The sequence below is a fragment of the Podarcis erhardii genome, assembly GCF_964252035.2.
Source record: "Podarcis erhardii genome assembly, chromosome: Z".
NCBI lineage: Eukaryota > Metazoa > Chordata > Lepidosauria > Squamata > Lacertidae > Podarcis > Podarcis erhardii.
Window position 1 is genome coordinate 9,347,399 of NC_138504.1, and position 11,914 is coordinate 9,359,312.

Consider the following 11,914-nt stretch of genomic DNA (forward strand, 5'->3'; position numbering starts at 1 on the left):
ACTGAAGTCTTATTCAGTTAGAATTTGACTTATATTTGGGTGTTGGGGCAAGCTAAAGTTCTGAATTTATTTAAAAATGTACATTTTTCTAGCTGTGTAGTTTAAGCGTGGATGGGGAACATGACAGATGAAAATTTAACCCCATGGCATCATGCTTCGGTAATAAGGTTGTCCTATTGCAGCCCGGTTCTCTTTTCCCAAAACACCTTCTGCGTGTTTATTTCCCCCCCTCCCCCTGCATCCAACAGAATTCGAACCCAAGCGTGTCAGAAAAGGACTGCAACCGGGCATCCAAGGAGATCCCATGAATACACACCCCACGTTATCAGGGTATGCATTCCTAAGTGCCGCTCCAAATCTTTAATACGCATTGCCTCATCGGGAGAAAATCAGCTGGGGTGGTTTCTGCAAAAGTTCAGGTGTGCTGGGGCGCCAGACTAGACTCGGAGAGACAGGTGATTTGCGTACAAGCCCCTTGAACTCTGCGTGGGCTTGACTTCCCGAGCAAACACAGGTGGCTTGTACGGTGGATGCTTACTACGATCCCCGATCTTGCAAAGATGAAGATGATGAAGAAGAAGCGCCCTGCAAACCTGCCAGGGTCAGGTGGGCTGTGAGACGATTGCTCTGCAGCTCTTTACCTCAGCTGTGTGTTCTGCTATTACTTTACTACTGGCAACTCCACGAACTTCCCACCCCTTGTTTTTCCCCTATTTCCAGAGTGGTTTGTGGCTTGGGTTTTGTGTGTGTGCTCCCATTCTGCCAGGCGGGTGTTCTTTTTGAATGAATGACTTAACCGCTCGCGGCCAATAGGCGCTGGGCCCTGCTTAATATTCAGGAGCCCCTTGTCCAGTGGCAGGGCGAGGAGGTTGTTTTAAACGGCAGAGCCCCGCAGCCAATCAGGCCGCTCTCGTAGGAAGCCAACGCGAGGCTGAGCCACAGCTACTAGCGCTGAGTCTTAGCGCGTCGTGTGTGCGCCTCGCTCTCTTCCCTTGCATATCGCCTAGGTTAAAGCGAACAATACAGGTAGGTTTCGTGGAGCACTTTGCAACTTTTTTCCGGGGGGAGCGGCTGCTCTGCTAGCCCTTCTTTTTAATTTCCCCTTTTAGGAACAAAACAACGCGCTCCATTTTTAATTGGGGGAGGAAAAAAAATCTCGTGCATTTTTATTTTATTTCATTTCTCTTGTCTCTCAATATCCCGATCAACTTTTATCTCTTGGCTTCACACCCACCACACCGTTCTTTAACTAGGCGTGGGAAATCAAGACTTGTCCCGAATCCTGGTGTAAATGGAGCTCGGTTTAATTTTTATTTATTTATATTTATTTTTAATGGGGTGGTGGTAGCAAAAAGGAATGGGGGACGGAGGGCGACGGCGCTCGGCAAGGCTATATATAATGCATTCTCGTCTCTTACTCTGTAAGGGGGGGGCGGCGGGATAATAAAGATCTACACACAAAGTAGGTGCCGGGGCGGGGGGCACGCGTGGATTTTCCGCTGGTGCATTAACTTCCCCCGCATGGGCTGCGGGGACCTCCCGCTTAACGGGCATGCCAGCCCGGTTCCCCGCTTCTCCTCCTCCACGCGTGTCGCCTCCTGCCCTGGGCTCGCCTTCTTGGGGATCCGGGGGGGAGAGAGGAAAGTTGCCTTAGCCGTGCGCATTGCTGGTGCCTTGCTGTTTATTCTGCATTAATAATGGCTGTCGCTTGAGCAGCTGACAGGGATAAGCTCTGCGCGTCCCGGAGAGAGAAGGGAGAGATGATAACAGACATCTCTCTTCTCCCTTCGCCTCTTTATTCCTTTCAACTACAATTTTTTTTTTTTGAAAAAATGTATATTTTTGTTCCCTTTCCCTCTCCACCGCGCCTTCCGACCCGTCCCGAACCTTTCGTTTCCTCCCCGTCTCCTTTTCCCCTGTCCGAAAAGGTGCCCCTCGTCCCCCTCCGACCGCCGCTAAGCCCCGGACCGTTTCCCTTTCGCCCCTTGCTACATTGCTTTTTGAGCTGAGCTCTTGTGTGCATTAATATGGCTGGCGTTTCGGTGGCACCGCTGAAGGAAGAAAGACGCGTAAAGGCAACAGAGAGGCGGGGAGGGGGAGCGGCGCTGGGAAAAAAACCCCGTTGGGAGCCCCCAGAGCCCCCAAACCTTTCGCTTCCTTCCCCGGTCCTCCTTCTCTATCCGACCGTGCCCTTGGCGGGCTGTTTCGGGGCCGTTTTGGCTTTTTCCAGCACTTTTATCTCCTTGCGATTCAGCGCGGCTGTGTGCTGAGCCAGGGCTTGTAATGGCTGCATGGCAGTCTTTGTTATACAGGCTATTGCGCTAAGCAGGGACATGGGAGGAGAGGGGGGGTGGCTGCTTCAAAGCTGCTTTTCCCCCCCTTCCCGACCCCCGGGCGCCCCCAGACCCCCCTCATAGGAAAGAGCAGAGCTTTTTCTACAAGGCTGGCTTGTTTTGGGGAGCCTTGGTGCTTCGGTTTCCTTTCCTGGGGGGTTCATCCGAGCAGACGGGTGCCGGTGGCTTTGTTAGGGATAGCAGTCTCGCTGCCTTGTAGAGAAGCCATTTTAGCGAATGGAGCTGGCTGGCTATGGGCGAGGGGGGAACTCCATATCCCTGCCTTAGCAAAGCACCAAGACTATAGAGATAGCTATAGCAAGGGCAAGAACCCCGCCGCCTGCCCCAGCTCCAGCCGGCTTTGCCCCCTAGGGCTAAAGGCACCCCGTAGGAGAGCCGAAGGGATTATTTGAGGGGTACTTTCTTTCATGAGTAAACATTACACAAAATGGAAGATGAATTATTGGTGTCTTTCGTGACCTGTCGTTTTCTCTCTCCCCCCTTCTCTCTTTTCACCCAGCTTACCGGAGCCACTCCAGCAAATATATAGCAATCCCAGGCATATCCCAGCTGCGTTCGCTAAGGCAATATAAGGGGCTTTTTAAAATGCAAGTTGTCCCAATGTAGTAAAGCAAAAAAGAAGGAGGGGGGGATTCCCCCCCAATGACCTTGGGGGCGGGGGGAGTAAGGGACAGAATTCATTTATTTTTTTTAAAAAAAGAAAGGAATAAAGAAACGAAATGTGGGTGGGTTTTTTTCCCTCCTTCCTCCGAAACTTTTTCAGATAGTCATGCAGCCTTTTAATAAGGGACTGCAATAGGATTTTTAAAATAAAAAAATCTTTTTTTTCGAAGAAAGGAAATTTGAAAAAGGGGGTGTTGAGCTCTTCTTTTTCCTGGGGAGGAAGAAAATTAATTCCAACTTCTAAAGACAGCGTAGTACAAATAATTATTTTAAATACATTTTTTTTTAAAAAAAAATCACGAACAGTTTTCTCTCTCCTTTTTAACCCCACAAATGGTTGCTTTTTCAGGAAACGAGATGGGAAAGGTGCATTCATATCTAAAAAGTTAGCAACTGCTCTGGAAATTAAATAAACAGCGACCAACCTGACATCAAAAGTATGATGTTGCTTTACCAAGAGAGCCAGTCTTATAACTTGTGCTGTAATAAATAAACTCTTTAAACATATTTTAAGCTGTTTTTCGAGATATGGGTTTTAAAATGCTGAAGTGCCTACAGAAGATGCATGACAGCTACTCTGACATGAAATGCATTTTATTTTATTTTTAAGTTCTGAAGCAGTAGTAAGGGAGTTTTCCTACTGGGTGGGCCAGCCAAGGAATGCAAGTCACAACTATGTGTATTAGTTAACGCTTTTAATACTTTGGTATTATGGGCTAGTTCACACATGTGCTTCACATTGGAAGTTGGGAAGCTGCCTTCTGTTGAGTCAAGTCCATCTAGCCCAATGTTGTCTTCACTGGCTGGCAGCAGCCCTCTAGTTTTTCTGAATGGGGTGCATTCCCAGCCCTACCTGAAGATGCCAGGGATTGAACCTGGGACTTTCTGCATGCAAAACAGATGCTCTGCTATTGAGTTATGGCCCTTGATCATCAAATGTAAGCAAATCAGCTGGAAGTTGATGCTCACTCAGGTGAAAATACCATACAATAACGATGTGTGCAAGCCAGCAGAGGACTTGCATGATGTCCATGTCGACTCAAAAAACACAACACAACTTCCCAGTGGACAGAAATGGGCACGTTTTGGCTGAGAACTTTTAAAAGTGGTGCGTGCATGCATGCATGAAAGTGCAAATACGCTTTGGGCAATGCAACTTACGTTTTCTTGCCTGGTATACGCAACATAAATCGCCTGTTGCGGTGGTAGGTGGTGATTTTTCCCAAATGTCTTTCCAGGGAGTAAAGATGGCTAAAGGTGACCCGAAGAAGCCGAAGGGGAAGATGTCTGCTTATGCCTTCTTTGTTCAGACCTGCCGTGAAGAACACAAGAAGAAGAACCCGGAAGTTCCTGTCAACTTCGCAGAGTTCTCCAAGAAGTGCTCAGAGAGGTGGAAGGTACTGTCTGCAAGACCCAAATTCTTATACCTGCAATAAAGACAGCAGCCTAATAAGAGAAGAATGTGTACTTCCTGCACTTTAACACACACACACACACACACACACACACACACACTCTTTCAGCTTTAGGAACAAAAGCAGCCGCCATTAATTCAACTCATTAAGCCCCCACTTTGAGCTTTGTGGCACTTGTCTCAAATAACTGCAGAGAGATTTGCAGCCCAAGTCAAGAGGTCTAAAACCCTGCTTGAGTCATCGCTTTCAGCAATGAGTATTCATTGGGCATTGCCGGAAAACTTTCAAGCATTCTTTATATAATCTTAGAGGCTACAAACTTATAAATGAGAATGGAAGCTCTCAGGAAGCTGTATTCTGCATCCTCTGATTTTAAGGGTGGGAAGGAAACGTGGCCCTATAGGGACACTGGCCATGTTGGAGTTAGAGCCCTAAACATCTGGTGAGCACCATGTTGGCTACCCATGCTCTGTTTTGTCTGGAATGGCAGCATTTGCACAGGTCTAGCTACGGCTGACCAGTCAAGAAGATGGTCTTAAAATCAACATACAGTGTGCGAAAGGAGTAAAAAGAGCGTGCAAACCACCATATCTAGTCTTAATTTGGAGCTTGCCTCCCATGTATACAAAGCATGCATCAGTGAGCTGGTAGTCCTACAGACTTGGGCAGGGGGCACTTGGAAGGTCATTTCTGTGTACACATGGCTGAGGGCATCTCAGCTAGGTTTTTGGAACATAGGAATCTGCAGTGGCACACTAGCCTAGTGACACCTACTGGGGAAGGCAGCAACTCTGCAGGGTCTCTTTCCCATTCAATAAATTTGTGCCTGGGACCTTCTGCACGCAAAGCAAATCTTGATATATGAACCTGCCTTTGTGGCTCTTTTGGGTGGGTGGGTGGGTGGGGGGAAGGCAGCTGAGTAACTGCCTGCATTTGCCTTTCAGACCATGTCAAGCAAAGAGAAGGGGAAATTTGATGAGATGGCTAAAGCTGATAAAGTGCGGTATGATAGAGAGATGAAGGATTACGGACCAGCAAAGGGTGGTAAGAAGAAGAAGGACCCCAATGCCCCCAAACGGCCACCGTAAGTAACTTCCCTGCATCAGTATACATACATAAACTTACTCCCAGATTTGTTAGTTAGCAAGATGCAACCTACATTCAAACAAAGTTAAGAAAGAAACAAGTAGATTTGGCAGTAGGAAGCCAAAACAGACCATTGGTCCACCTAGGCCAGTATTGTCTACACTGACCGGCAGTGGCTTCCAGGGTCTTTCCTAACCCTACCTGGAGATGCTGGGGATTGAACCTGAGACCTGAATGCTAAGCATGTGCTCTACCACTGAGCTATCCTCCCATACCCCCCGGGATATCAGACAAGCTACAATAAAGCACCTCTATTTTATTTTTAACAAACCCTCTTCAGAGCTGGCTGCAACTTCTCACTCTGCTGCTTTTGGTGAGAGTTAACCCATTATCAACAACAAACTGTTAGAAAGACTTGAGAGTTTTCAAGATAGTCATGCAACTGCTAATTTAAAAAAAACAGCAACAGCAACAAAGTTAATGCTTTTGAAGGCTGCTAATGCCTGATCACTTAAGCTTTAAATCTTGGCACTGAGTAGTTGATTGAGAGTGGCACCATTTGCCACTTACGTGACTATCTTGGAGGTGGGGAAAAGGAGCTTGAAATCTTGACTTCCCTTAGTGACCCTGATCTCCTAATTTTATTATTTAATGGCGCTCCAGAGTGTTCGGTGTGTCATAACATTTAGTGCTTAACAACAGTCCTGTAAGATGAACCAGAAGTTGCGTCTCCATATGACGGGGTGGGTTAGGGATGCGGGTGCTGAGGACTAGTGACTTGCCAAGGCCCATCTAGTGAGGTTTTGTTTTTAAAAAGGTAGAATTTAAACCCAGAAATTCCTAGCTCCTGTCTAGGTTATATCTTCTCTCACTGGTTTCGTTCTAGTCAAAGTGTTAGGGATTTCTGCTACCTCACCCCACAACAAATGCCCCGGGACCTATAATAGTGTGATGCTAAAACAGTGCTTATAAGGAGTAGCGCTGTCTGCTGTGGGTATAAGCCTCAGTCTCGTGAACTCCTCACTCGATTCTCTGCTGTGAGCAGGAAATGGGAAGCCTTTGCTTCCAGTCCTGCAGCAGCCATGTCCAGGGGAGCATTCAAGGGCAGGGCTGAGGCGTGCAACACTAAACCTCTGTAGTGTTGCGTCAGAACCAAGTAACTGTGGAGAAGAAGCTACTGTTTTTAAGACCAGTTTTTTTGAAGTGTAGGTAAAAGACCCTTGGCCCACCACACCAGCTCTCAACTGTGGTTTGTCTTCTCCCTCCCACCCTCCACAAGGTCTGGATTCTTCCTGTTCTGTTCAGAATTCCGTCCCAAGATCAAATCCACTAATCCTGGCATCTCCATTGGAGACGTGGCAAAGAAATTGGGTGAAATGTGGAACAACCTCAGTGATGGGGAAAAGCAGCCTTACAACAACAAGGCTGCAAAACTGAAGGAGAAGTATGAGAAGGTAAGGCTCAGGTGGCTTCTGTCCAAAGGGACCCTTGTTTGCATTTGCTCCCAAAACAAAACTTTGTCTCATGGCAAACACTTCGAAGCAGACTTCTCCAACCTGGTGCACACTCTAGGTGCTTCATTGCACTACTAGTTCCCTTCAGCACTAGCTAGCACAGGTAGGAGGGCGCACTAGTTTGGCGAAGCCTGCTTTAGAGGTGAACTGCAGTGTCCCCAGTTTGGTGGAGTATTTTCCAACTTAACAGGGCATTCCAAGCCAGCTCCTTAACTGGGAACGATTTCCAGTGACATCTGCGAATGCAAACTTACCAGGAAAAGGTGCTTAAAGGCATCTCTCTTGGCTCCAAGGCCTTCTAGCACCGGCAATGTATGGTACGTTGGTCTTCATGTCACTGGAGGAAACCTAGGCTTTGGCTGGATTGGAATTAGCCCACCCCGTCCTGGAGGCTCAAGGCAGAAACAAATTACTGAAACGCTCTCAGTACTGAACATTTTAAAGCTTTCCTAACTTGCCCTGGCTCCTAGAAGCCAGTGTGCTGGTTTGCTTTTTTAAAATAAAGTAAAGCTGCAACTTCTTTCTCCATCTCTTCTCCATCAGCCATCGCAAAGGAACAGTGATGGGCTGTGCTAAAAGGCTTGAAAGCTTCATAATTCTAAGTAAGAGAGTAGGAAAAGCCCTGTTGGATCAGGCATGTAGTGCAATATCCAGAGGTTCAACCAGATTCCTATAGGAAGCCTGCAAACAGGACCTGAGTCTCCACAAGAGATGATATTCCCAAGAGGTGGTATTTTAAAACATTTATTCCCCTCCTTTTTCTCTTCACAAAAGGGAGTTGCTCAGAGCAGCTTACAAATATAAAAGAAAGCATTAGACACAAGTTATCAAAGCTAAAAATGGCAGCAAACCCTCCACAAATACCAGCATTTGAATCAGTACAATTAAGCATCAACACACAATTCAAAAGCTTGGGGAGTGTTTTCAGTTGCTAGAAGAACACAAATAAATGAAGAGAGGTAAAAATTGCTTCTTGCCGCAAGGAATTCTGCAGATGGGGTGCCACCACATACGAGGCCCATTGCCCAACCTTATTTCAGAAGACAGTGGTGTATACAAGAGATGTGCAACAGCCAGTCTTAAAAGGAGGGGCAGATGCACACAAGAGATCCCTAGGAACAATAACACAATCTTGAATTGCACTTGGTAATGGATTGGTAGGGGAGATGGGTACATACAATTCCACATGTATTCTGTTAGTGAGCAGAGAACTGATGCAGAGTTCTCATCTGTTTTTTTAAAAAACCCAAAAAACCCTGTAAGGGGCTTTTTGGGGGGTCTAAGCTCTAAAAAGTTACATGCATTGGAAGAATGATGCAAGGTTCTTAGGCATATCAGTTAGGTGTAAAATTACTATGGGAGAGGTGTTTTGACTTACGCAGGTCAGTAAAACTCTTAAGGGAAAAGCAGCAGTTAAGACAAGTTTCCAAGGCTATTGTTAAAAGCTTTTGGTTAAATACACACCATTTATATATAGCACATGGCTTCCCCCACAGAATCTTGTGAACTGTAGTTTAAAGCTGCTGGGGATTGCAGCTCTGAGGGGCATGCTACAGTTCCCATGACTCTTAAAAGTGGTGCAAGTGTTTTTTTTTAGTATATGGTGACCGTGTGCAGAAGGGACCAAACATGAGTCAGGTTAAAGGAGCTGTGTCACATGTGTACACAAACCTTACCTATCAAATCAGGACCACCAAAGCAGATCTCTTAAAGTAAACCAGTTAACACATTGAATTGGGGCAGGAAACATACCAGGAACTAAGCTCCCCAGAAAAAAAAATATGTTTCTGTGGCTCTTACTCTAAACTCATGGCTTGCAATTTGGAGGTGCCTTGTGGCACCACTTGTAAGCAAAGAGGCAGCGGGTGTCACTGATCATCAACTTGTTCAGGGGCTGAGAGTTCTGGAGCATCTTTGCTCTCTTCTTCCTAACAATTAGGGCTGGAGATAATGCAACTTTCCTTAGCTCGTGTAAATCTGTTTAGTTGGAACAAGGAACATGTGGCTGTCCAGAGGCTGTTGCAGCCCCTAGCCAGCACACACCATTGTCAGGGCTGATGGGAGTTATTAGTTGAACATCTTAAAAAAAGGGGACCACTCCTCTTTTTTTGGAGGGGAGTTTACAGAATTTTGACACCGAATCTTGACTTCTAAAAAGCGCAGAGTGTGACGTTGCTAGCTAGATGCCTAGAGCTCCTTGGGTGAATGGGAGGCAGTCCATGCTGTGCGCACATCTCCAGGTGGAGTGGCATCTTGGGGGGGGGGCGTGCAAGACGCTTGGGGCCCCTTGTTCAAGCGGCAACCCGCCCACTGTTCTCTGTAGGCAAGCCATTGTTTCTAAACGCAAGTGTTTATAGCCGCTAAGGACCACCACCAGCTTCCAGCTAAAGAAGTTGCAATGTTACAAAGTCAATCCTCCGTACTGACGGTTTTGTTGTGTGTGTTGTTGTTGTTTTCAAAAAAGATCCAGACCCACCCTGGTCATCTCCCCACCTCTCGCAAGATGTCCCATGGGTGACTTGTTCAATAGCGCTCTTACCTTCTTCCATGTGAGAGAGGCTATTCTGAGTCACTGTCCCACTTAAAGGGGGTTTGGGTGGGGGACACACCTGATTATGCCAATGCCAGTGAAACTCACCCTCTTGCTGTTCCAGGATGTGGCTGACTACAAGTCTAAAGGCAAGTTTGATGGTGCAAAGAGTGCCGCAGCTAAAGCTGCTGCTGCAGCTCGGAAAAAGGTAGAAGAGGAGGAGGATGACGAAGAAGACGACGAGGAGGAAGATGAGGAGGAGGAGGACGATGAATGAGAAACTGTATAATATTTGTCTCCATGTGAATACCATAGAGTAGGGGAAACACCATTTGGAAAAAGAGAAAACAAAACAAGGCACCTGTTGCTTAAGACGGTGTCTTCATTTGCCCTTTTTATTAGGCTTAAATGACACAATTTGGATTCTGACCACGCCGTACATAGCTCCTTTGGGGAAGGGAATTTCGAATAAAACGTGCTCTAAGGGGGGAAAAGAAGGAAGGAAAAAAGCTAAAAAGCAACCAAACCACGGTTTACGTTAAGTGGCCACGGGCGCCCTTAGGCACCCTGAAACTGTAACAAAGTTGTACATATTTCCAAACATTTTTGAAACAAAAACGAAACAAAAAAAAGTGGGAGCAAGGCGCTCTTGTGTTCTCCTCAACTCTGTGCACTTTCCTGTTGGTGTAACAAAGCATTTAAAAATGTTTCTCAAGCATCTTATTTTTTAATTTGTAAGGTGGTGTTTTAACTATATGGTTATTGGCTAGAAAATCCTGGGTTATAAAACTGTACATATCTATAGTTTGTAAAAACTAGACAGATTCTTGTGGTTCATGCTTTGAGCAGTGATGCCCTCGGGGTGGGAAGGCATATGACTAACTGAAGGTTGTAATGTTCTTCCACGGAGGGGTCGTGTCTCAAAGCACGCTCTACGAAATTAGATCTATTTACACTACAGTGGGCGTCCATTTAGCTTAAAGTTGTCTTTCTGTATATAGTGAAACTAGCATTCTGCGGCCATTCTTAGTTGTGGAAGGGGAGGGGGGGGGACTTCAGCTGGCATGAGAAAATGTATGGAATCTTTTTTTTCTTTCCCTTTTTTTAGTTAAGCGGGGTAGTTTTGAAACGGAAACTGTAGGTCTCTTCGTTGTCAGCTTAAAACGTGAAGAGAGGGCGCAGAAAACAAGTTCAAAAACACTCTGTACTTAAAAAGAGAAACAAATTTGCAAAAACGTTATGTTGGTTTTTTTTGTATGTTTAGAATGCTGAAATGTTTTTGAAGCAAAAATAAACAGTATTACATTTTTAAAACCTCTTGACAATATTCTAAAAATTTTCTGCTTTGAACAAGGTTCCCTGCAGCAGCAGCAATGGCAGCAAAAGGAAACATTAGCAGTTCTGGCAGCGTCAACCCAGCCAGTGGATCAGTTTAAAACTTATAGCAGATATTTTCCCCCACTTTCCTAAGGATGAACGTGAAGCACAGTTTCAATACTGGTCTAGGAAAGGTGACTACTTGAGTTAAAGATGCTATGCAAGTTTGAGTCTCTTGCTCCTTTGAAAGTAGGAGGCTTGTGATAATAAATTGTGAGAATTACCACCATTTGGAAAGGTAGGTGACTAAGGGGGAGCAGATGTTTCTTTCTAGCTGTGTTGGGTACCTTTATAGCCCAAATGCTATGCTTTGTAAATATTAAAATGTGCCTTTTTTGTCCTGTGTTTAAACTGTTTCAGACTTGTGGTGTTTTCCTGCCTTGTCCCTTGCCCACCAGCAGCCCGGGTATTGGTAGGAAGAATATTAGATGGCCATAAGTATTCATCGTTGAATCTTGCAAAGGCAGCCTTGGCCACCTTGGTGCATGGCTTTTCAGCACTTCTGCAAAGAAATGGGTTCAATGCTCTTTGGGTGGGTGGGTGTAGGGGAGGAAGGAGGGTTGTAAGTGCTATGCTTGGTTGAGGAAGCCAAGTTACAGGATAATAACTCTAAATCTCAGCAATGTCTAGCGACCTAAAGGTTTACCCACACTTGCTGTACAGAATGAAGTTATTGGATGAGGATAATGTCACATTGGGCTACAGTGGGATGGGGCCACGCTAAGATCCAGGGTAAGCTAGGCTCTTTTGGGTCCTATTGGAATCAGAGGAATTTAAAAAGACTGTTGATCTTTGTGGAAGTCAAACGAAGCTAACTTGGTCTCCACCCCGCCCATTGTATTCAGAAAGGTTTGCTGTGCTTGGGTCACACCAAAATGAATAGGACAAGCTGGTCATGATTCAAATTCAGTTGGGTTTTTTTTAGGGAGTCCCAAGTGCAACTAAAACTTCTGTGTCAACATTTAGCTGCTGTTC

The 11,914-nt window shown here is 45.8% G+C and overlaps 1 protein-coding gene across 1 annotated transcript; it reads left to right on the forward strand.

The window, feature by feature from the left end:
- Positions 1 to 874: 874 nt before the first annotated feature.
- HMGB3 (high mobility group box 3) lies at positions 875 to 10,876 on the forward strand. The gene is made up of 5 exons (XM_081848232.1): positions 875 to 1,026; positions 4,256 to 4,414; positions 5,377 to 5,516; positions 6,798 to 6,972; positions 9,687 to 10,876. The coding sequence occupies exons 2-5, from the start codon at positions 4,265 to 4,267 to the stop codon at positions 9,837 to 9,839; spliced, it is 618 nt and encodes a 205-aa protein (XP_081704358.1). The 5' UTR covers positions 875 to 1,026; positions 4,256 to 4,264; the 3' UTR covers positions 9,840 to 10,876.
- The last annotated feature ends 1,038 nt before the right edge of the window (positions 10,877 to 11,914 follow it).

Bases quoted from the DNA above. Each gene is read 5' to 3' on its own strand.
- HMGB3 (XM_081848232.1), top strand. From the start codon at position 4,265: ATGGCTAAAGGTGACCCGAAGAAGCCGAAGGGGAAGATGTCTGCTTAT. The intron at 4,415-5,376 runs GTACTGTCTGCA...TTTGCCTTTCAG, and splicing joins AGTGCTCAGAGAGGTGGAAG to ACCATGTCAAGCAAAGAGAA. The intron at 6,973-9,686 runs GTAAGGCTCAGG...TTGCTGTTCCAG, and splicing joins TGAAGGAGAAGTATGAGAAG to GATGTGGCTGACTACAAGTC.